This window comes from Cervus elaphus, chromosome 30, assembly GCF_910594005.1.
Source record: "Cervus elaphus chromosome 30, mCerEla1.1, whole genome shotgun sequence".
Lineage (NCBI taxonomy): Eukaryota > Metazoa > Chordata > Mammalia > Artiodactyla > Cervidae > Cervus > Cervus elaphus.
Genome location: NC_057844.1, coordinates 69,000,339 through 69,027,665, shown reverse-complemented (window position 1 = coordinate 69,027,665; position 27,327 = coordinate 69,000,339). Strand labels below are relative to the sequence as shown.

The 27,327-nt window shown below is 43.3% G+C and overlaps 2 protein-coding genes across 2 annotated transcripts in view; both read right to left on the bottom strand.

The window, feature by feature from the left end:
- The window catches only part of LOC122687096 (ATP-binding cassette sub-family C member 4-like), an 860,243-nt gene that overhangs the window by 613,227 nt on the left and 219,689 nt on the right, over positions 1–27,327 (bottom strand). The window lies entirely within an intron of this gene.
- LOC122687106 (ATP-binding cassette sub-family C member 4-like) overlaps positions 1–27,327 on the bottom strand; it is a 132,467-nt gene that overhangs the window by 66,586 nt on the left and 38,554 nt on the right. The window contains 9 exon segments of the mRNA XM_043892545.1: positions 573–667; positions 1,338–1,375; positions 2,106–2,246; positions 3,559–3,756; positions 7,447–7,543; positions 16,961–17,047; positions 17,269–17,363; positions 22,243–22,434; positions 24,331–24,420. Of these exon segments, the coding sequence (XP_043748480.1) occupies positions 573–667; positions 1,338–1,375; positions 2,106–2,246; positions 3,559–3,756; positions 7,447–7,543; positions 16,961–17,047; positions 17,269–17,363; positions 22,243–22,434; positions 24,331–24,420 (1,033 nt within the window).

Sequence of the window (27,327 nt, the reverse complement as noted above, 5' to 3'; positions counted from 1 at the left end):
TCAAGGTAAGAAAGAGGACTCTAATCCCAGACCCTGGATTTCCCCTGCTTAGCTTCTCTGGTAATTAGTAAAGCCCAAGAGATGAGCAGTGCGGTAAAGGGGAGCTTTGCATATCTGCGAAGGAATAATGCTTTTATCTGGGACCCATGCTGCCAGAGGATTTCACCCAAGATCAATAAAAGCCAGGGGTTATTTAGACTGAATTGGAACAACCAGAACCACAGGGTGGGGATTCATTTCTAATCCCCTTACCCATCCATATAGATAAATGATTTAGCTAAAGAAATCTATTTAATAGACAACAGCCATGTATTTCCAGGGGCTGAATTTCTGAATGTGCAATCCTGGTTTAACTACCAAAATCCAGTACAGAGCAAATTAAAAGTCTTCATTCAACTTCGTTTCTTCTAGTAGATCTTTAAAATAATTATTCTAATTAATCCACAGAGTAAATGAGACTAAGACAATCTGTTAAGACATTGCTGAATTACTCTGGAAGCCCTAGTTTATCACACAGACTCATTATAAACACCTTAGACTCTGCTATAATGGAGCAGATGATGCAACTTTACCTGAATAAACTGCTAAGAACCAGTTCAGCACAAACATTACATCTACGGCTTCTTCTACATTTGTCCCAAAATACAGGCCACTTTTTACATTCGCCCTATGGAACAGGGATGAAAAGATATTACACTATAGATTATACATAGAATTTACACAAATATCAAAAAAATTTACCTCAATTCAAGAAAGGTATTTTATGCTCTAAAGTGTTTCCCAGCTCACAAGACCCTGTGTGTATCTCCCTTTTAAAAATCTGAATCACAACTTTCAGTTTTCAAAACTGTCTGTGAAGACAGACTTAGAAAATGAACTTACAGTTGCCGAGGGGAAGGATAATTAGAGAGTTTGGATGGTCATGCACACACTGCTATATTTAAAACAGGTAACCAACAAGGATTTACTGTACAGCACATGGAACTCTGCCCAATGTCATGTGGCAGCCTGGATGTGAGTGGGGTTTGGGGGAGAATGGATACATATATATGATGACTGAGTCCCTTCAATGTTCACCTGAAACTATCACAATGGTGCTGATCGGCTATACTACAATACAATATTAAAAGTTCAAAAAAAGAAAAAAAAAAACTTTTTGTGAATAAGCTGCTAAAGGGAGGGATGTGGGAGAGATCACAGGGGGATCACACACCACCCACAGGAACTTTCATTTTTCTTCAGGGAAACTATGTCAGGGTCAATCCCCCTGACTCTGTGTAAAAGTGAGGCTTCGTATAGAATTTACAGCACTTTCAGTCAGACCAGGAATCACTCACCACTTTAAAAGCCACCAATCCTGCAGGACATAGGCAACCTGGAGCAGGAAACAGCAATCACTCAGACACTGATGTTACCGAGCCTCACACCCGCTCACCAGGATGGGGGGTGGAAAGGCTCCAGAAAACAGAGACGGTCCTTCTGGCTCAGGTCTGTGCCAAGCCCCACACCCCAGATGACCACAGGTCAGGGGAGGGCATCTTACAAGTTAATATCTTCAAAAGAAATCTTCTTTTCCCTAGAAGACTTTGCTCCCCAAATATAATGTATTTCAATGCAAATTCAAATGGACTGCAAAAGGCAGTAATAACAGTACAAGTGTTGGGATTTTTCAAAACAAAAAGCTTGACAGGTACAGTGATGGTCAGTGCCAGTGTCAGCTTGCCTGGGCCAGTCTCCAATGATTCAACCAAACACTTGTCTAGATGTTGCCGTGAAGGTAGTTTGTGGATGTGGTTCACATCCATCATCAGAACTTCAGTAGAGATCACCCTCAACACTCTGGTTGCCTCATCCAGTTAGGCAGAGGCCCTAAGAGCAAAACCTGAGGCTTCCTGGGGGAGGAAGAAATTCTGCCTCAAGACAGCAGGTTCCAGCCTGCAGGCCTTCTTTTCTGATTTCACATTCACCAAGCTAGATCCCACAACCTCATGAGCCAATTCTTTGAAATAAATCTCTTAATACACAAAAATAATCATAAAATACAGTATAAATAGTATGTAAATATCAACCTGGGTACACAAATCAAAATAAACACCCTTACGTACCTGAGCTGCGATGTTTACTAGAACAAGGAAGATGATGACAGACCAGTGAGCACCAGCTGTGAAGTAATTTGCATAGGTCTTAAACTCCACTTTTCCTTCCAATCGGTCTTCTAGAGGTAGTGTAACCTGTATGTTCTCAGTCTGGAAGGAAAAAATGGCAGTCAGAGATGAAATTTTAAATAGTGAACCCCAAATTTCAAGAGTTCAACACTGTCCTCCACTGCAAAACTGTGGGGAAACAGACACACTGAATACACTGGTAGGAGTGCAGGATGGTCCATCTCCTGTGGAGAAGGGTGTGGGAATATCTGGCCAAATCACATATGCATTCACCCTTGGACCAAGTCATCCTACTTTTAGGAAACTATTAGAAATAAAAGAACATTCGCATGAGGTTATTCACTGTTGGGTAGCTTTGCTTAAAATAGATCATGACTCTCAGCACACCACACCAAAATGAATTAATGTATAAATGCAGAAGTTTGCTCTAAAATAACACACAAAATGATATGGAGCTAATATATCCCTTTAGATGATGTGTGTCACTCAATGATAGAAACAGAAAACACATTGGGCTCAAAATACTAGCCAAATACAGTAAACTGAGATCACAGAAAGGGTTGGAGTAATCAGTTTGGATAGCACATTGCAAACGTATGATCTGAATCTATTTGGTTCTGAAATTTCAGAGTGATCCTTGAGTCTAGAAAGTGAACTGCTAATCCGAGTAATTATCAGAATCATCCAGGCTCCTGCGTTTGGATATTGAGGGTTTGGATATCAAAGAATATCTGTGTATTTTAAGGGAGATCTAGTGCATTTCTGCATTTCTGTCTGGAGGACTCAGAATGCATTATAGAGTCACAGGAGTCTAAAATGTCCTACTCTATCCTGGCCACTGGGATCCAAGGTCAATAAGATGTGGTTTCGGTCTTGAAGGGTAAGAAAGGAGGACGGGAACTAACACCGAAGTGTCTACCATGAGTTAGGTCCTTTGCACATGTTACCTCTGACCTATCACAAACCATCTGACACCGAGGCAAAATACTACTGTTAGCCATATGCAGTGCTAGAACATTCCAACATACAGCAGGACTCAGTCTAAGGCAGTCTTCACATTAAGCTTCTGGATGCATTAGGGAAGTTGGGAGCCACGAGAGCAAGTAGGACACAACTATGGGAAACTGGAGAGTTCTCAATCAGTGCGAGCCACAGGTACCCAGAAATTCACAGCAGTGTACCCACGACTGACCTCCATGAGATTTTCCAACTACACCCAAAGGAGAGCCACAAACAGGCCTGCTCCCTTCATGCTTTTCCATGGATTCCATGGAATAAGACTTTGGAAACTCTACTTTTGGAAAAATGAAGATATCATTAGAGAAGCAGACTGAAGGTCCATGAGGCCACCAAGAGCAGAAAGACCAGGGCACACTGATGGATAGAAACTCACATCTTGGTATTCTGGAGCCACATCTTTCAACGAGGGTCTAGGAGACTGTAGAGACTGACCCAAAGACTCGGAGATCAGAGTGGGAGTTCCTGGAACTGGAGATGGTTCAGGCTGCTTATTCCCCTTCTCAAAAAGGGAAAGAATATCTATACCAGATTTCAGGAACTCAGAGTAAGTTCCCCTTTTCACTGTTTTGCCCTAAAATAAAAAAAAAAAAAATTGAGAGAAATTAATTTACATTTGGTAATATTAAAACAACCTAAATACTAGTCAAGAAAAGTTATCTGGCCTTAAATTATGATTTTTGTAAAAAAAAATAATTTGATCACTGAGTCGAGAAGTCTTGCTGAAAAATCTAGTTCAATCAACTCAGTACAGAACTGAGCATTGTGTTCTCTGCCAAACCCTGTGTGAGGTGTTGGGGGATATGAAAGAAACATGTGCTTGTGTGTTTAAAATGCAGGCCGTTGACATAAGTACCCTGGGCACTTGGGGAAGCAAGAAGCACAGAGGTTGGTGGGAGGATCAGCACAGTCTCTACAGACAACATGGGAATTGAGAGAAGCCTCTCTGGTGGCTCAGACAGTAGAGAATCTGCCTGCAATGCGGGAGACCTGGGTTCGATCCCTGGGTTGGGAAGATCCCCTAGAGGAGGGCATGGCAACCCACTCTAGTGTTCTTGCCTGGGAAATCCCATGGGAGCCTGGCAGGCTACAGTCCATGGGGTCACAAAGAGTCAGACATGACTGAGTGACTAAGGACATACAGCACATTACGTGAGAAGCAGAATTTATAAAAACAGTCAACTGGGGAGGATATTCCCGGAAAGAAATTTAAACTTAACCCAGACGAGGGGACCAGCACATCTGCATATAGCTAAGAGTTTCTCATTAAATCTTCACTGACGACTGTCAGTGTCACACTATCATGTGCCCAGCTGGGATAATAGCAACCAGCCCCAGACAGAAAATCCATGAGAGGCCTCTCCTTGGTCTACAACTGTCCTCACACACTCAGCAAGTTCCCAACTGAAAATTCAATACTCCACCTGATAAAGTAATTAAACAAGGAGGCCATGGGGCTGGGGTAGCTCTAAAGCCTTGGCAGTCTGTGCCCACAAACCAAAACCTTAGCCAGAATCAGTGCACTCAGATCCGAGAAAAAAACTTAAGAACAACCAACCACAAGCAGCCAACCAGCCTTCCCCAAAACAGGCAACTGCTTAAGCTACAGCCAATCTAATCACGTTCTTCAAACACATGTGACAGATCCTTGCACAGTTTCCCTCCCTTACAAAGTCATATAAAATAATATGCAGATGTTCAACCATTTTCCGACCCCTAAGCAAGACACACCTGAATCACTCAGTGGCAAACAAAACATTAGGAAAAAAAAATCCCAGGATGCAAAACTCATCAAATGCAAGCAGCTCTGGTTAACACTGAGATCAGATGGAAGATGACTCAGGACCCTAGTTGGGACCCCTCTCACCCTTTCCCCTGAGGTGAGCCAAAGGGAGAAACCCAGTGAAGCATCTGGGTACCGTCTGATACTGCAGAACTAGAAACTTATGTAGGATATAGCATGTCTTGTTCCACTTGGGAGGCAAAATTCATACACCTCTTTAAGGAAATCAGTGCTCACCACTAGATACCTGTAATATACACAATGAAATGACTGGTAGTGCAAAGACAGCAATTTCACTCAGCAGCCAAGCTCTGACAATTCCAAGGGGACAAGGGGGCAGCCATCCCCCTCTGCCATGAGAGAGGGACCCCACAGTGTGGATGAACCCCAACTCATCCAAGGGTGCTTACCAGTGGACAAATAGTTGCTTTGTTAGTAAAGTTGGGGGTAGTGTCCTCAAAGGAAGTAATAAGGGGACACTAAAACATCTAGAGACAGAAGAAATAGGTTATTCTCCTGCCCACTGATCCTATGTTCATGACACTGTCAACACTGGGGTTTGCACACTAGAATTGCAACCTCTGCACATGAAATCAACTGCTCTCAAGCTCAAAAAACCTTAACCACCACCCCCTTCCCATTCCTGGAGGAGCACGCAGGAGTCAACACATGGAACTGCTTTCAGAGAGACAGAGGTTCTGCGTTCTAATAACCTTTCTTAGAGCAGAAATTCATTTCTTAAGTCAGGAATTTGACCAAGCACATGTGGAACATTCAGGGGTTAATGACAAAGGTGCTGAGACACAGAGGAAAACGAGCCAAGGAGTGAAGCATCAAACGACCTCTAAGTCTGAACACTTCTCACTGCTCTCCACTGCACTCCCAACCATACTAGGAGTTGTAGGTTGGATAGTGCCCCCTCCTCAAAAAGATAAGTTCAATCATGACACCTGTGAACATGACCTTATTTGGAAGCAGGGTCTTTGCAGATGTAATCAAGTTAAGATGAGGTAACCCTAGAGTAGGGTGACCCTACATCCAATATGACTGATATCCTTATGAGACCCAGATTGACACGGGGACAACGGCCATGTGACATCAGAGTCAGAGATCACAGTGCTACAGCTGGAAGTCAAGGAACACCAAGGAAGGCCGGTGAACACCAGAGGCTGGAGGAAAGGATTCTCCCCTGGAGCCTTCAGGAGAGCACAGCCCTGCCAGCACCTGGATTTGGAACTTGTAGCCTCCAGAACAGGGAGACGATAAACCTCTGCTGTTTTAATGTCACCCAGCTTGCGGTACTTGGTCACGGCAGCTCTAGAAACTGATACTCTAGCCTGAGCCCACACTTCTGTCTCCTCAGCTTTACTAAGTCTCCTAACTGCTTCTTCTGTCACCCCTCCAGGGACCATCAGAGGAATCTTTCAAATCCACATCAGACCACATCCCTCCTCTGCTCAGGACCGTCCGATGGCTTCCATTCCACAACCGCCCATTGTCCACTGCTCAGAGACCAGCTCCCTCCATGTCCCCCTGATCACTCTCCTCAGACACGCTGGTCTTCCTGCCATTCCTCCAACCTGCCAGTCAGCTCCTTCCTTAGGACCTCCTGCCTCAGACCCCCTCCCCCAGGTGACTGTGTGGCCCCCACCTTTATGTCACTCAGACCCCATAAGGCACCAGCTCCTCAGGGAGGCAGCCAGGATGTCAGCCCACCTCTCTCTCTGTCACATCCTCCCCATAAGAACAGGAGCCCCGTGAAGGCAGGGCCTTGTCCTCCTGCCGCACAGGCTCTCACACGTATCAGGCACATAGAGACCTGGGCAGGAAGACCTGCAACTGGAGACACCAGCCGAGTGGGCGTCTCTGACCCAGGGGCTCAGCTACCCAACCTCACTTCTGGAGTTAATGGTAGATGCTCTTTAGGCAAACTATGTATAACAATCACTTAGACACAATCAGATGTTAGTATCTCTAATTTCTAAGTGATACATTGTGACTGAAGTTGTGAAAGAGGAAAATAAAAACTTCTAAACAAAATTGAATCATTATCCTTAACAGATTTCATCAGAACAGTGATGATCTAGTAATACTGTAGTTGCACTTTTGTATACTTTAGGGTTTATGTGGCTTAGAGTGTAGTAGTGACATTTCTGGACTTCCCAGGTAGTGCCAGTGGTAAAGAAACTGACTGCCAATGAGACAGTATTCAATAGTAAGAGACTCGGGTTTGATCTCTGAGTCAGGAAGATCCCCTGGAGGAGGCCATGGCAACCCCCTCCAGCATTGTTGCCTGGAGATTCCCATGGACAGGAGCCTCGTGGGTTACAGGTCTTTGGGTTCATCCTCCAAGGCATGAACACCACCTGCTCTGAGAAGGGGGTGTTTACCATGAATCCAAGGAGAATGACCTGCAGGGATGTCTGTCCTTCAACACATCTGAGAGAAAAGCAATTCCCCAGACTTCTAGAAACTACTTACATCTTTCAGTATCAGAATCTGACTTGTATCTTCTAGGTACTGCAACTGATGAGTTACTAAGACTGTGATTTTTTCCTTCAAGGCCTGATGAATACACCTACAAATGTAAAAGGCACAGAATGCAAATGCACATTAATGGGGGTGCTTCAAACTGGAAGCTTATATTCTGAAAACAATAAGACAAAGACTACACAGTAGTCAAAGATCTGCAGTTTAAACACCAAATCAATAATAAAAATTAAACATAAATCAATCAATCTGACTAGGTTCTTACATTTATCAGCAGCAAATTTAAACCTAACTGACTATGCCAAAGCCTTTGACTGTGTGGATTACAATAAACTGAGGAAAATTCTGAAAGAGATGGGAATACAAGATCACCTGACCTGCCTCTTGAGAAACCTGTATGCAGGTCAGGAAGCAACAGTTAGAACTGGACACGGAACAACAGACTAGTTCCAAATAGGAAGAGGAGTACATCAAGGCTGTATATTGCACCCTGCTTATTTAACTTAAATGCAGAGCACATCATGAGAAATGCTGGGCTGTAGGAAGCACAAGCTGGAATCAAGATTGCCGGGAGATAAGATATCAATAACCTCAGATATGCAGATGACACCACCCTTATGGCAGAAAGTGAAAAAGAACTAAAGGGCCTCTTGATGAATGTGAAAGAGGAGAGTGAAAAAGTTGGCTTAAAGCTCAACATTCAGAAAACTAAGATCATAGGATCCGGTCCCACCACTTCATGGCAGATAGATGGGGAAACAGTGGAGACAGTATCAGACTTTATTTTTTTGGGCTCCAAAATCGCTGCAGATGGTGACTGCAGCCATGAAATTAAAAGAGGTTTACTCCTTGGAAGGAAAGTTATGACCAACCTAGACAGCATATTAAAAAACAGAGACATTACTTTGCCAACAAAGATCCGTCTAGTCAAGGCTATGTTTTTTCCAGTGGTCATGTATGGATGTGAGAGTTGGACTGTGAAGAAAGCTGAGAGCCAAAGAATTGATGCTTTTGAACTGTGGTGTTGGAGAAGGCTCTTGAGAGTCCCTTGGACTGCAAGGGGATCCAACCAGTCCATCCTAAAGGAGATCAGTCTTGGGTGTTCACTGGAAGGACTGATATTAGAAGCTGAAACTCCAATACTTTGGCCACCCGATGTGAAGAGCTGACTCATTTGAAAACACCCTGATGCCGGGAAAGTTTGAGAGCAGGAGGAAAAGGGGACGACGGAGGATGAGATGGCTGGATGGCATCACTGACTCGATGGACATGGGTTTGAGTAAACTCCGGGAGTTGCTGATGGACAGGGAGGCCTGGCATGCTGCGGTTTATGGGGTCGCAAAAAGTCAGACACAACTGAGAGCGACTGAACTGAACTGAAAAAAATTATAACAAGTAGTCCAGTGAAGGAGGCACCAACAGCTAAGTTTATTTTTCTAGAACTCAGCTTAACAATTATTTACATGTTTCATAAAGAAAAACAACTGAGTAATACTGAGATTCCGAAATTTGACTGAACTAAAATATTATTTCATCGCTATGTGGGAATGCAAGGAGAGGGATCTACGTCATATAAAAATGTGTACATTCTAGGGCAACTTTCTACATGACTATAATTAATGATGCAAATATTAGCAACAAAAAACTAATAGATTCTTTGTAATCTTTGCCACAGGGCATTTGCTAGACACTTGTTCCCAAAGAATGTTAGACAGAAACTGAATCCTAGAGTGGCCTCCATCAGTCTCTGAAACATTCCCAGTCCCAATCAGGAAGCAAGACCTCTTTCATTAGGACGGAACACCTTCCAAACATGAAAATAAAAGGACAGAACCCAAGTGGCCCAAATCAAAATGGAAATCTAACAGCTCAGAGCACCCACCATTTCTCTATAGCCAAGATGCCCCTCACTATTCACCTTAAATTTTTTCACAGACAAAAAAAAAAAATTACAACTGCTCCTACCTTTTAAAATCAGACCCTTGGAACTCAGCCCCAGTCTCATCCCACAGGGTCCACAACCCCTCTAGGGAAGCGAGTGTCCAGGTGTGGCGCCCCCGCTGACCACGGGCAGGACTCCAGGCAGGTACTCTGGGAAACTGAGCCCCTCGCAAAGCAAATCTCAGGAGCATGGGACACAGCTCAACCTGTGAGCGAGTCAGACAGAGAGTCTGAAGGCAGCGGGCTGCAGCTCAGTCCCTCACAAGCCTGATGATGTCGGACAAGAGACTAAACCTCAGATTCTTCATCTCAGAACAACGTCAATGACAACTTCATCCACACCCTCTGAGAAATCAAACCACCAACATGCTCAATAAACATCAGCCCCCTTCTCTGCTCCTCCCTAGCCACAAACGGTCATGTGCTTTGGACTCAGGACAGAAGAGTCCTAAGGGACACTCTGGACACTGGGTCTGTGATCAGAATCAGGACCACAGGACACAGACACACAAACCATCGTTTCATTAAATCCAAAAGGATTCATTTTTACCCTTTAACATCTGTTAGTTCAATGTTCATTCTAAGTTTCTTGACTAACACTTTTTTCAAATTTAGTACTAAAGCTTTAAAATAGAATTTTTTCTCCTTAATTCATAATTACCTGCCAGTAGTCTAGGAAGGCAGATGTTAAACAAATCTAATGGGCTGTAATGTCCAAAATAGACCAACATAAAAGTTTTAAAATGTTTTCTTCTTAACATTCCATCACAGATGAGGTAACATAAATAATTGCAATGAAGTGATCAGTTGATGGCTTTGAATTTTTCCTAGATGGTGCTTTTATCCAAATCATTAGGAAAATACACTATTTGCCAAGTTTTTAGAGTAAAGATTTCCAACTCATGCTATAGAAATTACTGAGTCAGCAACCAGTTGTTTAACTGTTATTCCTATATAAAGGCTGTGTTAATCCTATAATCCCACATATAATCCTATATAAGGGTTGGTCCCTGACAGCTCAATTGGTAAAGAATACGCCTGCAATGCAGGAGACCCTAGTTCAATTCCTGGGTCGGGAAGATATGCTGGAGAAAGGATAGACTACCCACTCTGGTATTGCTGGGCTTCCCCTGTGGCTCAGCTGCTAAAGAATCAGCCTGCAATGCAGGAGACCTGGATATGATCCTGGGTTGAGAAGATCCCTTGGAGAAAGGAAAGGCCACCCACTCCAGTATTCTGGCCTGGAGAATTCCATTGACTGTATAGTCCATGAGGTCACAAAGAGTCGGATAAGACAGCGACTTTCACTTTTCTGGGGAGATACAGGAGCCCTGAGGCTGTCTGGGGAAACATCCTGGAAGAAGACACTGCAGGTGCAGGGGTCCTGGGACAAAACAAGCTGGGCTGAGGCGCCTTCCTGCATTCACAGCTTGTGGGCAGGTGGGGGGACTCATAAATGGTCAAGGGCATCCACTGAGGGCTGTGGGAAGACAGAGGGCAGGGCGCCCCCTGGAGGAGCACGAGGGAATGGCAGGGCCCACCTTCTTGTGTCCCGTGCACTGCTCCCTGGCTCTGGGACAGACGGACCAGTACGGACAGACAGACGGGCTGAGAAAGGACCCACACAGAGCCAGCACAGCTGGATACCAAGTCGGGGTGGAGCTGGAAAGGCTGAGGGGGGCAGATGGCAAGGAAGCCTGTTTTCTGTTTGAGGATCTGGAGCTGCTTCCTCAATGTGAAGAGGGGTCTGAGAAGGGCTGGAGCAGGAGGGTGAGCTGTGTAGACAGCAGTGTGGGAATCTGATCAGGACAGACCTGAAGACTTGACAATGCAGGAGGCAGGGGTCTGGGATGGGGAGCTGAACCAGGACAGGATCCACAGCTGGACACAGGTGAGACAGCATCAGTTCACCTAAGGCCCCTCACCTTCTGTGGGTAACAGAACCCATTTAGTGTTCACTGCATAAATTGTAAAACTCACAAACCTTAATGACCTTCCTTCATGACTGAAGGAATCTGTTAATTGTAAGTAGAAGTGTGATTCATTCACTTTTAATACAGAACCCTTCACATGACTAAGCTTCCACATGACCACCATCTCTCACAGCATATTGTTCCATCCAATTCTCTAACTTGAGAACACTCTCCAGTTGCTGCTGAGTGATTTCCTAAATTGCTTTCATGCTCTCTGCTTTTGCTTTAAGTCACCCTAGAGAATGTGGTTCTGATTAGCAAACAACTGTCTTAAGCCTGCTTCTCTCAAGTATATATCCAAAGTGGCACACCCAAAATATTTGAGAGGATTTTATAAATATCTCCTGTGTTCAAAAAAGAACTCAGGAGAACTTCTGTGATCAGCACACTGTACTTCACACCAATTGTCTTCCTCTGTGACATGGATGCAACAGTCAGCAGGATCTGTTCCTGCCCTGAGGGGGAACTTGTGCAGATGTTCACAAGATGAGATGACACACATTTGTGAGTTCAAGGAAGGGTCCTGGAAATAAAGAGGCTGAGATACTCACAATGCCAGGAGAGTGGGGGTAGGGAATCACTGTCACAGCACTAGCTCCTGTGACTGAACTCATGACAAGACACAGGCACTTCTCTAATGAAAAATTCATCAAGTCATGAACAGGAGAGGATGGGAGGTCAGATCAGAGAGCTGGAGGCCACGCCATGTGTCATCTGCCCTGTTCTCTCATGTTCTCAAAGATTCAGTGCTACTATGCAGGTTGGTATGAGTGTTACAATATATATATAACATGAAATTTACCATTTTAACAATTTTAAGCATGTAACCCAGTGGCATTAAGTCCATTCACATAGCTGTGCAGCCATCACCACCATCCATCTCCACGACTCTTTCATCACCCCAACACTGAGCACATTTTACATACGGCAGGTTCCTCCAAAGGCTAATGACCCCTGCTTAGTGGATGTGGAATCCTAGCTCCTTGTATCCAGAGCTCAGAGCTCCTCACACGTCTCCCTCTCACACACTGGACTCTGCTGGAGTCTCTTCACTTTGCTATTCTGGACCTTCTGTAAATCAGTCATGTCCCCTCAGATTCACTTGACACTTTAACCATCAGTATCTTAGAATTTGGTGACAGGGACTTTAAAAAGGTAATCATTACCCTTGATTATACTGCTGCTGCTGCTAAGTCACTTCACTAGACCTAATCTAATCTGACTGGTGTGCTTAGATGAGGCAGAGACTAAGACACAAGGATAGAGACACAGGACTGCAAATCAATGAAGCTGGAACACACTCTTCCACCATGCACAAAAATAAACTCAAAATGGCTTAAAGACTTAATCATGAGACGTGACCCCATAAAACTCTAGAAGAGATTAGAGGCAAACATTCTCTGACTTAAATTACACCAACGTTTTCTTAGGTCAGTCTCCTAAGGCAATATAAATATAAGCAAAAATATACAAAAAGGGCTTTCCTGGTGGCTCACTGGTAAAGAACCCATGTGCCAATGCAGGAGACATGGTTCCAATCCCTGGTCCTAGAGGGTCCCACATACCATGGAGCAACTAAGTCCATGGACCACAACTACTGGGCCTGTGCTCTGGATCGCAGGAGCCTCAGCTACTGAGCCCACACACCTAGAGCTGGTGCTCTGCTCAAACGGAGCCACTGAAATGAGAATCCCACACACTGCAACTAGAGAGAAGCCCCTGCTCATCACAACTAGAGAGAAAGCACCACAGAGACAAAGAGCCAGCACAGCCATAAATAATTATTTTTAATTAAAAAAAAGTGAACAAACAGGACCTAATCAAACTTACAAGCTTTTGCACAGTAAAGGAAACCATAAACACAATGAAGAGACAACCTACAGAATGGGAGAAAATCCTACAAATAATGTGACCAACAAAGGCCTAATTTCCAAAATATACAAACAGCTCATACAACTCAACAACAACAAAAATTCTAAGTGAAAAGTAGGCAGAAGAACTAAATAGACATTTCTCCAAAGGACAGCTACAGATGGCCAAAAGAAGCTCACCATTGTGAATTATTGGAGAAATGCAAATCAAAACCTCAATCAGGTATCACCTCACACCAGTCAGAATGGCCATGATTAAAATAACAGTGGCTGAGGGGGAATGGAGTAAAGGGAACCCTCCTACACTGCTGGTGGGATTATCAGTTGTTGCAGGCATTATGGAAAACAGTATGGAGAATCCTCAGAAAACTAAAAACAGAATTATTTTATAATCCAGTAATCCCATTTCTGGGCATATATCTGGAGGAAACTATAAATCAAAAAGACACATGCACCCCTATGTTCATAGCAAAACTATTTACAATAGCCGAAACATGGAAATAACCTAAATGTTCATAGACAAATGAATGGGTAAAGGAGATGTGGTACATAGGGACAATGCAATACTACTCAGCCATAAAATAAAAAGAAAGAAAGAATACCATTTGCAGAAATGTGGATGGACCTAGACTTTATCATACTAAGTGAAGTAAGTCAGAAAGGGAAAGACAGATATCATGTATCACTTATATGTGGAATCTAAAATATGGCAAAAATGAACCTATCTACAAAACAGAAACAGACTCACAGACATCGTGAACAGACTTGGGGTTGCATAGGTGGAGGGGTGTGGGGGAGGGATGGACTGGGAATTTGGGGTTAGCAGATGCAAACTATTATGTGTATAATGGACAGACAACAAGCTCCTATGGTATAGTGCAGCAAACTATATTCAGGATATTCAATATCCTGAAATAAACCATAATGGAAAAGAGTATTAAAAAGAATGTATATCTGTGTATAACTGAGTCATTTTGCTGTACAATGAAATTAACGCAATATCATAAATTAACTATATTTCAATAAAAGCTTTTTTATAAAAAAGAACAGAGACACAGGGGTGCTCAAGGACAGAGGGAAGACCATGTGAGGACACAGCAAGGTGGATGCCACCAGTAGACATGGAGGACGTTCTCAGCAGAAACCAAACCTGCCCACACCCTGAACTTCCAGCCTCAAGAACTGTGAGAAAATAAATTTCTATTCTCTAAGCACCTCCATCTGTGACAACTTGGTAGAGTGAATGTTTTTGTCCACAAAATTCATGCATTAAAACCTAATCCTCACTGTGTTGGTATTAGGAGGTGGGGCCACTGGGAGGTGGTCAGGTCATGAGGGTGGAGCCTCCATAAAAGGGATTAGTGTCCTGATAAAAGGAACCACAGGGCTCCCTCACCCTTCCACCACATGAGGATAATGGAATCAGACCCTCACCAGACGCTGAATCTGCCAGCACTGACTTGAACTTTCTCAGCCTCCAGAACCAAGATAGATAAACTTCCAGTATTTCTTTCTTCTTTTTTTTTTACTTTTCTTTTTTTCCCATTTATTTTTATTAGTTGGAGGCTAATTACTTTACATTATCATAGTGGTTTTTGTCACACATTGACATGAATCAGCCATGGATTTATTTACATGTATTCCCCATCACGATCCCCCCCTCCCACCTCCCTCTCCACCCAACCCCTCTGGGTCTTCCCAGTGCACCAGGCCTGATTAAAAAACTGGAAATAGAGCTGCCATATGACCCAGCAATACCACTTCTGGGCATACACACCGAGGAAACCAGATCTGAAAGAGACACGTGCACCCCAATGTTCATCACGGCACTGTTTATAATAGCCAGGACATGGAAGCAACCTAGATGCCCATCAGCAGACGAATGGATAAGGAAGCTGTGGTACATATACACCATGGAATATTACTCAGCCATTAAAAAGAATTCATTTGAATCAGTTCAAATGAGATGGATGAAACTGGAGCCCATTATACAGAGTGAAGTAAGCCAGAAAGATAAAGAGCAATACAGTATACTAACACATATATATGGAATTTAGAAAGATGGTAATGATAACCCTATATGCAAAACAGAAAAAGAGACACAGATGTACAGAACGGACTTTTGGACTCTGCAGGAGAGGGCGAGGGTGGGATGTTTTGAGAGAACAGCATCGAAACGTATATTATCTAGGGTGAAACAGATCACCAGCCCAGGTTGGATGCATGAGACAACTTCCATTATTTCTAAGCCACCCAGCTCTGATTCCTGTGAGAGCAGCCTGGATAGACACAGTCCTAGAAACTAACACAGGACCTGACAGCGAGAAGGCTTCTTTCTGCCGAACACCCCGCCTTCTCCAGGCGAGGACGTGCCTGCTGTCTTCCTCACAGCCCTGCTTCCTCCTCCCTCCACACCTGAGCTTCTCCTCTTCCTTCAGCAAAGGACTGGGTCCTCTTCTCAGCCTCCACACACCTGCCCAGCCTGCAGGCCCCCAGGGCACTGCCCACCCAGCCCCGGGCACAGGGAGCTTTCCAACTTCAGTGAAAGCCTCCAGCTGACACTTTCACTTCCACTTAGTATTTCCTACCCTGTATGGAAACTCTCTAAACTGTGACTCTGCTGAGCTTTCCCAGGCATCTGTCTTAACAAGCTCCATGTAGAGACAGTTTCCTCAGAGGCAGGAATGAGAGCTGGGCATCCTAGTCTCCCTTATTTGGCCCAGTGTGGTCCTTTCCTCTCCTGGCTCACCGTCCTCCCTGTAAACTAAGAGGTTTTGTGTAGGAATATCTGTAAGGGCATCGATCTCTGTGTATACAGCAGGACATTAATAAGTGCAGCTGGAAGGCTCGTTGGCTTTACAAGGTGAATGACAGCAAGGAAACTAACTATGAGGGTAGATGTGGTGCTGTTTCAGAAAAAGTGAATTCATGAGGCTTTCAAAGAGGCCAGTCTAGACTCCACCAGAGGCCTCAGTCAGTGTGTGTTAGGACAGAAAAGCATCAGAGCTGTTCTCCTTCAGGAGTTCTGTGGCCAAGAAAGAGCCACTGACAACAAATTCCACAAACAAAGTGAGAGTCAGGACTTCAACCCAGATACCGAGTTTCAAATTCAAGGTTACCCTACATGAGGGTCTAAGTATTAATTTTAGTAAGAATCCATGAAGCAATGTTAAATAATTGAGTCATATTCAGATGTGAAATAAATCTTTTGTAAATTCTAGTCTTTATTAAGTATTTCCAAGCCAACAGATTAATTAATAGGCATAAACCAATAGTCTTTCCATGGAAGTCCTATGTCAGTACTGGAAACATCACTTCTAATGTGCCTTCAACACATGATGGAGGAAAAGGACTGGTATCCAGTTACGTTACCAAGTCCTACTCTCTGATTTAAAAATTTACATTGTCCTTATCCCTGGGGTCTGGATTCATCAACTGCAAGTCATGGGGGAATCTGCCATCTATCCCTCACTCCCTAAAGCATGGACCCCACTCTCCTCCACACAATGGAAGCACCTGCGGTATTTTCCTGTCCTGACCTCATCATGATGTAAGATTTCTCTATGATCGATCTTCCATGGAGGGAAGGGAAGGGAGGGAGGAACACCAGGGCAGAGGTAGCTGAGTCTCCTGAAGCACAAAGGCTGCCCTGAGCTCCCTTCCCTGATCCCTACAGGGTTCCTGGAAAGAAGAAATTATATAAAACAGGCGCAAACTCACTGTTTGAACAAGTGCCTGCTGACTTCTGCATCCACTGCGCTGAGTGGATCGTCCAGGAGGTAGATGTCTGCGTCCTGATACACAGCCCTAGAAAACAGAGAGACATCAGGAAAGGACACTTCACACTCCCTGGGTCTCATCTCTGAATCGCAATAGTGTCCAACAACGTCATGTTCCTTCCTGGAGCCCAGGGAAAGGGACAAGATCCTGCTTCACACAGATCCAGCCAGTGAGCAGGGTCTGTGTGCTCATGTCCACTAGGAGCCGTGGAGGAGGAGGGGCAGGATGGCAACTGAAACCCCATTTACCTGGCCAGGCTGACCCGGGCTTTCTGTCCTTCACTCAGCGGGGTTCCTCCATCTCCTGTCACAGTTAGATCTCTTTCCTTCAAATTCTGCAAATCCTGTATGGAGATAGAAAAGGAAAAAAAAGGAAAACATTTAAAATGTGTTCTCCTGCCATCCTAACCTCTTAGCATCAGTTCTTCATACAAGAGTTTAATCAACAGCAATGTACTTATTGCATAGTGACTAAACTGTAACCAGGAAAATTAAAAAAAAAAACTCTTAGGGCTTTTCACTTGTTGTCATTCTGTATTTTTTCAAAGCATTTATGCATTTTGCCACTTTAACACATATTTATTGAGAACTGACTATACACCAGGCACTATTCTGGGCACAATGAATTCAGCCATGAGGAAACAGAGCCCTTAGAATTTCTTTCCACGGTGGGAAATGGGTGATATGGAAAATTAACCTGAGCACAAGGACTGAGGACAAGAAGGAAAAGGAAGCCGGCTCAGGGGGGATGGAGTGCAAAGGAGGGAAGTGAGTCCACACTAGGGTGGGAGGGCTCTGCTCAGAGGGCTGTGAGCAGATCTGGGGGAGGGAGGGACTCAGGCAGACCTGGAGAAGCTGCTCCTCACAGAGGGAGGGGCGGGTGCAGGGGCCACGGGGAGATGCCCAAGGGGTTCAGGACAAGAAGGCAGGAGAGCAGAGTGAGAATGAGGGGAGTGAGGGCGGAGACAGAGCAGGAGGAGCCTGGGGTCACTCCAGTAATAGGAGGAGGGAGAAGGGAGGACTGACATTGTCTGAGGTTTACAAGGAAACTCCTGTGCTTTGCCGAAAACAGGCAGTAAGTGGGGAAGGGTAAAGGCAGATACAAGTGAGGACATTACTGGAATAAGCTAGAAAACAGTGGGAATGGAGAGACGGGGTCACACTCCAGACACATTCGGAAGGCAAATTTGTAAGACCTGCTAACAGGATGGGTGTGGGCTATAAGAGAAGAGGAGACTATGGTGTCTGGGGTGAGGAAGGGGAAGGACAGGGTCTCCATTTACTGAGCTGGGGAAGATGGTGGTGGCTGGTTTAGGAGACATTACTTGTGGACAAGCTGAGATGAGCTCTCAGTGACATCACAGTGCAGCCAGACATGCAGGTGTGAAGGTCTGTGCCAGAGACACAGGTGTGAGAGCTGGAGGCCCAGGAGGTGAAGGCACAGGACTTATTTTATCTCAAGTTACCAGTTTTCCTGATCTTGGTCTCTGCTTCTCACTTTCAGAGAAGGGATAACACCTCGCCAATGTCTTCCCAGTGATACTTAAGGCAAGTCATAGAGTGACAGAAAAGGTCTGTACAAGAAATGGGAGCAGAAAGAGCAGGCTGGGCAGGAAAACCAAAAGGAAAGAAACAGTGTACTCAACGTAGGCCAAGCAGATCAGCTGAACTAAGTAGATGCTTATCTGTGAAAGCAGGAAAAACTCAAAGTTAAGAAGGATTTGAAGCTTTGACTTGAGGATCTGGAAATCTACCATAAGTTATATTTGAATATTATTTAAGAAGTAAATGGACAAATCAGTCTATTTTCCAAAGAGTATCTGGGGAAATTAAAAAAAAAAATCACAACAATATCCCCCAAATGACAAGATAACAATCAGGTTTAGGTTACAAAATTATTATGTTAGAAATCTTTGAATTATCTACTAAACCCCTCAGGCATCAACTTAAGATACACAGCAGTACCTTTCTGCAGATGACGCCCTCACTTCTCTGTCTCTGCTTTAGCAAATTTGGGGAGAAAGCAGGTAGCACACTGGAGTCTGCATGATAAACAAGTCCTTTGATCTCCTTAAGTCTCAGATTCCTTTTCTACAGAATGTACTACAAAAACAAGAGTCACTAAACTTAAAAGTGAGAACACCCTCTATAAATGGAAAAAGGACTAGAATTGATTATAATTTGCTACTTGTAACTGATGCCTATTTTCCCATCAAACCAACAGTGGGACCACATTCACAGGGTGGGTCATAACATACAAAGCACATGACCATAAAGAGAAGAAAGAGTGTCCCTCATAACCCTCCCTGACAGGCACACAGACACACAGGTTCCCTGCTCATTCAAAGCTTAACTAGGTTATATCCAATGAAAAGCAGCAATTGATCTGTCATGAAAATTCATCATTATTTCATCTTCTTTCTTTGTTGAGTTCAGAAGTTATTACCATCTCTTGATTTGGTTTTCATGAACAACAATGAGCCATTTTAAACAGGTTCCCAGCCCTCCATTCATACACACACACACACACAGAGAATTATTGGTCTCTGTTTCACTGTTGAAGTCCTTTCAAACTGTTCATTCCACTTAGCTTTTATGCTTTGATTCTACATTGTTTCATTTTGCTTAACAAAATAGTAACACGTCATAGCACAGCAACCTTAAGCATGTTCTAGAAAAAGCACCTAAATCCACTCATTCACTTAGCACAGTTAGGGCACAAGAAACAGGGTCTCTCCGAATCTGGTAGCAAGACTGTGACTGTGTTGTTGACTCTGAACATTATTTATGGACCAGCCCCAAATGGGAAAACAATTTCACAGGATTTGCAACAAAATCCAAGTCAGGCTAAATTCCTAGCCACCATTTTCCAATTATGTTAAAGGGAAAAGCCTGACTTGAGTATAGACTACAATTCCACCCACTGACAGAAAGGTGTTCTTATTCACATTATTTTCCTTTAAGTTGAGTTTTCCCAATTCCACTGAACAGCAGACACACACACTAAAGGCAAACTAGGAAATGGCAAAGCAGATTTGATGCCATCTGTCCAGAAGCACATCAAGGGCCCTTCAGCGATAGTGGAGACTCACAGTGGAGACACCACGGAGCAGACTGCTGAAATGGTAAATGTGAGCAAGACGTGAGACCCTGGCAGAGGAGGGCTGGACTTGAGAGTGAAGCAGCAGGAGCCCTGCTTCCTTCACAGCTTTTCTTACACGTGGAATCGCCCCTCCTCTCACAGCCTGTCAATATCCTGCCCATTCTCCCAGGCTCATCCCAAGCACACTCTCCCATGAAACCATCCTGGACTCATCTCTACCTGCCGGGTTCCTAAGGCTCTGCTTACATCTCTCATCTCTCATGAAGGACCATCTAATTCTGCTCCATCATTTGTACACGTGCACATGGGTTCTCTCAGCTCCTAGGGGGTAAGATCTGTGCACCAAACTCTGTGCTGGACCCTGATGCTGATTATCTCTAATCCTCACAACAAGCTCACAGGAAGCACTGGCCCCATTTCACAGATGAGGAAACTGAGACTAAGTGAGGTCACATCACTGGTCTGAGGATGGTCAGCTGTTAAACAGAAGAGCTGGAATCTGAACCAGATCATGTCCTTTTGAACCACTTCAAAGCCTTTTGCTCTTTCACATCACACGGCCCAGGGGGTGACTGAAGATTATATCTGAAATGAAGACAACACTAAAATAACTCAAGTCTCGAAGGTCTGTATACCTAGACACAGAAGGATCTTATTATCTATGATTGTCAAGGCAACCTGAAAAGAAAATGTCCAAGTTGCCAGGAATGTGTAAATATGAGATGAAAGTATAAACTTACAGGCATCCAAAAGGGCTTTGTAAGGTCAAGCAATCTATATGGGAAAATATCAAACTAGAATTTATCAACATGTTACCTTTAACTTGCCTTCTCCAACCTTTAACTAGGTAATGCCTAAAACTTTTAAAAATCCTTAAAAGTTTTTTATAAAAACTTGTTTAAAAAGAAACTTAAGTTTTAAAAACTGGTTAATGATAATATGCAAATATTACATACTATATTGCTTATGGTAACAGAATATGTTTCTTTATGATTTATGTGGCAACTGGCCCCTTTACTTCATGGCAAATAGATGGGGAAAAGGTAAAAACAGTGACAGATTTTATTTTCTTGGGCTCAAAAATCACTGCAGACAGTGACTGCAGCCACGAAATTAAAAGATGCTTGCTCCTTGGCAGAAAAGCTGTGACAAACCTAAACAGTATATTAAAAAGCAGAGACATCACTTTGCCAACAAATTTTCATATAGTCAAAGCTATGGTTTTTCCACAAGCCATATATGGATGTGAGAGTTGGACCATAAAGAAGGCAGAGTGCTGAAGAATTGATACTTTTGAATTGTGGTGCTGGAGAAGACTCTTGAAAGTCCTGTGGACTGCAAGGAGATCAAACCAGTCCATCCTAAAGGAAATCAACCCTAAATATTCATTGGAAGGACTGATGCTAAAGCTGAATCTCCAATACTTTGGCCACCTGATACAAAGTACCAACTCACTGGAAAAGACCTTGACACTTGGAAAGACTGAGGGCAGGAGGAGAAGGGGACAACAGAGGATTAGATGGTTGGATGGCATCACCGACTTGATGAACATGAGTTTGAGCAAGCTCCAGGAGATGGTGAAGGACAGGGAGGCCTGGCCTGCTGCAGTCCATGGAGTTGAAAAGAGCTGGACAAGACTTAGGGACTGAACAACAACAACAATGAAATGTTTACAGATGAACTTATCTGAGATCTAGGATTTGCTTTAGAACCCCGGGGGGATGGGGTGGTGGGGTTGTGTGGAGGGGTGGCACAGGGCAGGGTTAAAGATCCAGCAAGACTGGCCACCAGCTGACCCTGGCTGAACCTGGAGGTGGGAACATGAGGGTTCATTACACAGCACTCTCTATTCTTACAAATTTTTGTTAATTGTTCATTAAAAAAAGAATCTAAAAGTAAAAGATACTTCACCAAATGAAACAAAGGCATTCTGTGACCATCATTATCACACCAGAATTAAAACAACAATGTATATCACTGCATACTTACCCAGAAGTCCAGCGTAAAGCAACATATAAGAACTTTCAAATTACAAAAAACTTTTAACAAACCTTAGAGCTTAAATCAATGTTATCATTATTTGAAATTCGACTACATGCAACTCAAGAGTCATTACTCACCTCTTCCAAAGCACAAGCCTTTATTACTTCTTCATATCGCTCTTCTTCATATTTCTTCCCAAATAAAATGTTACTCCTCACAGTCCCTGGAAACACCCAGGGCTGCTGAGAAACATATGCGATCCTCCCGAGCACGCTGACCTTCCCCTGGCTCGGGGGCAGCTCTCCCAGCAGAGCGCTTAACAGTGATGACTGAAACAGACGGCAACACACACATGTGAACAGGGTGCACTCAGGATGGAACACGCCCCGCAGCACAGCCAACCCCACCCTGGTGCTTGATAGAGGATATCAGAAGTATATAAAGTACAGCTTTGGATACTGCAGGAAAAAAAATGGAACAGAGCATTACTGGTCAACTCTTAAACTAAAGGTTGATAAGGAATATTAACACGATAACAATCTACTCTGCCTGAGTTCCCTCAGATGAAATGCTCTACTCAGCAAAGACTAAGAATGTTTAACATCCTTCTCTAGCAGAGCAGACAAGCAGGATGTATATTTTCTGTATCTGATGTTTAATGCAGTTGTTCCTGCACCTGGATATCTTTTACTTGACAAATACTTGTTCTTAAAAAGCTATGTGGGGCTTCCCTGGTGGTCCAGTGGTTAAGAACCCACCTTCCAGGATGGGGGGAAAGGGACAGTTAGGGAGTTCCGGATGGACAGGTACACACTGCTGTATGTAAAATGAATCACCAGCAAGGACCTACTGTACAGCACGTGGAACTCTATTCAATGTTGTGTGGCAGCCTGGATGGGAGGGGAATTTGGGGGAGAATGGGTACATGTATATGTATGGCTGACATATACCCTTCACCGTTCACCTGAAACTATCACAACATTGTTAATTGGCTATACCCCAGTACAAAATAAAATATTAAAAAAACAACAATTATATCCAGATAATAAACACTAAAAAACCAAGGAGAATCCACCTTCCAGTGCCAGAGGCTCTGGTTAGATCCCTGGTCCCCTGGTGGGGGAACTAATATCCTACATGCCCAGGGCAACTGAGCCCACATGCCACAATTAGAGACACTATGCACTGCAACAAAGACTCAATGCAACCAAATACATAAATAAGTATATTAAAAATTTAACTATGTGTGAAGAATATATCCAAAGATTGCTATTTAAAAGAACTCTGAGGTTGTTGTATTTGAAGAACAGAAGTCCATCATGCCCAGGGAACTCAAATCCTGGGCTCTGTGACAAGGTAGGGGGGTAAGATGGGATGAGAGGTGGGAAACAGGTTCAGGAGAGAGGAAACATATGTATACCTATGGCTGATTCATATTGATGTATGGCAGAAACCAACACAATATTGTAAAGCGATTATCCTCCAATTAAAAATAAATTTTAAAAAAGTCCTTCATGGAGGAAGTCATCACCCTCTCGTGTGCACATCCCACATTTAGGTTTCTGTATTTTGTTGTACAAAACACAGGACGCTAAGTGCACATGTACATGTCCTTCACATCTCCTGTAACACACAGAAATGACATGCCTATGTCCATACCATAAGAGCGCTCACCACACTGGGCTGAAATAGTCTGCCTGCATATCTGTCTTGCCCCAGAACCTGGTTGCCTCTGGAGGGCAGACGTGTCAAGGTCTGGCTCATGTCTATATCTTTAGCTCCAGCACGTGGTTGCACATTCCCTATACGTGCACTGATGGGACCAAGTCAAGTCACGTAAAGAAATGCTCAGAGCTTCCTGGAAGAGCCTTCACCACCTCCAAACTTCCTGGAGGGGCCACTGTGACAAAAAGAAGTCCCGACTGTCTCCATCCATCCTGAACAGCTGCCACATAAATAATCTCCTTCACTGAGATGTCCAAACTCCCCACGAGCAGTTCCCAACTATGTCACATGAAGCATTAAGAAGGAAAACACAATGTGCATTTATGCTGATGTAGTAGGCCATGAAACCTTTTTGCAAAACTAATGTTCCTGGAGAAAAACCTTTCTAGAGACACCCAATTCAAACTCAAACTGAGTCACACTCAGCTCTGGGCTCCACTCTGAGGACTGAACAGAGGCTGTGGTATCACATCAAGCTGACAAAAGGCATCACAACTTACCTTTCCTGCTCCCACAGGTCCGACCACAGCTAACAGCTCACCGGGTCTGACAGTAAAGGAAAGGCCTTGTAGGGTTGGGGTTTCTGATTCCTGCAAATTAAAGTTTATAAAAAATGTACCCATTTCAATAAAGTAATACACATTACTTTAAAAAGTAGAGAAAATAATGTAATAGTCACTGATATCCTAACATTAACTCACACTTTTTTTCCTATTTTAAGATACTGTGTCCCAAAGACCTTTTCATCCAATCCTATGTCTTAGGTGGTGTGAAGTAGTTTTAAGTTGCCTTTAGAAAGCCTCCTTCTTTTATCAGATTTATATACAGAAACAGCTCTAGACACCCACAGAATTTAGTAGCAGAGATGACAAGGCACCTTCCTGAAATGCAAACTGAATGATGCACACTAGTTTATTAAAATAATGTACTTAATACAATATCCAGTGTGGAAGGTTTTTAATCATTTGTAAGTTTTCATCATGACCCATGGTTTTAACTGTCTCATTAATCTCCACAAAGCTGCAGCATAAGTGTCAGGGAATGTTCAACTTTAAGAAATCCAATATGTTGCACTTTTCTTCCTTTGTGTGCCATTTCTCAAGGATTCTCTGTTCCTCATCAGTTCCTATTCTGGGAACAAGCATAGCTTCACACAATTCTCAGGACTGAGATCATGGGAAAGGGTACCTGCTTGGGTTCTTTTCAGTAGCTCCCTTTAGTGACTCTTTTCAATATCAGTGACCTTGTATGTATTAGACTATCCATTTTGTTGCAACTGATGGAATTTCATCCTTTGTAATGGCTGAGTAATCATTTTATTAAAGATATATAAGCCTGCACTTCTGCTAATAAAATACCCTTGCTCCACTAGAGACTTGGGTCCCCCACATCCTTCTTTCTGTCTTAATTCTCTTCAGAGCGTGGAAACCTGCCAAGCTCACTCTCTCACCCGGGCTTTCAAGACCTCCTTGAGAGGACGCCCTGTGCCTTAGTGAGTGGTACAAGTCCTGTGCATGGGCTTTATTGGTTTTCCATGTAACCCGAGAGATACTGCACTCTCTCTCTCTTTCTTTTAATCTACTCCGGTCCACCAGTTTCCCGGTCTATATCAAAGACCAACAAGTGGTGCCCGAAACAGGGACCTGGAATTTGTGGTATTCAGGCCGGAGTGACTGGGACCTATTGAGGTCAGTTAAGTGCAGGGTTATGGGACAAACAGCTGGAAAGCCCCACCATTTTTCTTTTTAAGGACTTTTGGTTTCACGTCAACACATAGAGGCATGCCTTCAAACAGTGGTTGAATATAATCCCTGGTTCCCTGATGAGGGCAGTTTTGATATAGAAATTTGGAACTCGGTTAAAGAGAATATTAAACAAGCCACTAGACGGGGAAAAAATATTCCAATAGATCTCTGGATCCTATGGGCTCTCATTAAAGCTGTGATTCTGCCATTTCAAGGTAATCCTAGCCCTCCTGATATTCAGCAACAGGCAGAACACTTGTTATATGAATATGAATTAGATAATGAAACTTTTCAAAAGACCAACACATAAGTACCCAGCATGCCTGGCCCTTTACTAAATAAATAAATTGAAAATGAAAGTCGCTCAGTCGTGTCCCAACTCTTTGCGATCCCATGGAATTCTCTAGGCCAGAATACAGGAGTGGATAGTCATTCTCTTCTCTAGGGGATCTTCTCAATCCAGGGATTGAACCCAGGTCTCCCACATTTCAGGAGGATTCTTTACCAACTGAGCCACAAGGGAAGCCCAAGAATACTGGACAGGTAGCCTATTCCTTCCCCAGGGGATCTTCCCAAACCAGGAATCGAACTGGGGTCTCCTGTATTGCAAATGGATATTTTACCAACTGAGCTATAAAAGAAGCCCTAAATAATTTGAAATCTCCACTAATCTCTCCATTTTCATTTGATGTAATGAACCTCAGTAATGCTCAGCAAGCAAAGAGGCACTTTATATTAAGAAGTCACTCTTGGTAAATTAACTCTTATAAGTAATCTTCAAAGCTCTAAAGAGAGCTTTAATTCAAAACCAACAAAAAAAAATGGGTAATAAAGAAATTAATTATGACACCATGGGTGAGAGTGATAAAGCCTCAGTTTTATACATGATACATGCATTACGGGTCCTGGCTAAACAGGGCAATAAAGTACTTCTATTGAAAGAAAAATATAAAAAATGAAGGTATATGTGACAACACATAATCCAACTCAAGGGTGAAAGACAAAGTACTCCTCATGCTGGTCACAGGTCACGTTCCTGAGAGACTTAGGGTGTCCGTGGGTCTTTACATATCCTGAGTGTTAAGAAAATAGTAACTGCTATGTCAAAAAAAAAAAAGTTATAAGTGATTAAGTAAAATGCCCAAAAGACCAAAAACACAGTCTGGATTAAAAGTCTGAATAATCTTCAAATTGAATTTTTTTTCTAGAAAAAACTGAACTGATTAAACAGCATTCACATACTTAAAAAATGACGATTTTTTATCACCAAAAAGACTAGTTTCAGATTTTAGGAATGAAAAATCTATCAAAAGAAGCTACATTTTAATATACAAGAAACATTTTTTAAGCCTTCGAAGCTTCTCCACTTTCCTTCTTAGTCAGTCTCTCCCATCAAGAAACTTCCATAAGCCTCTTATCCATCTTCATCAGAGGGCAGACAGACTGAAAACCACAATCACAGAAAATTAGCCAATCTGATCACATGGACCACAGCATTGTCTAACTCAATGAAACTATGAGCCATGCCATGTACGGCCACCCAAGACAAGCGGGTAATGGTGGAGAGTTCTGACAAAACACGGTCCACTGGAGAATAAATGGCAAACCACTGCAGTATTCTTGCCTTGAGAACCCCATGAAGAGTATGAAATGGCAAAAAGATAGGACACTGAAAGATGAACTACCCAGGTCGGTAGGTGCCCAATGTGCTACTGGAGATCAGTGGAGAAATAACTTCAGAAAGAATGAAGA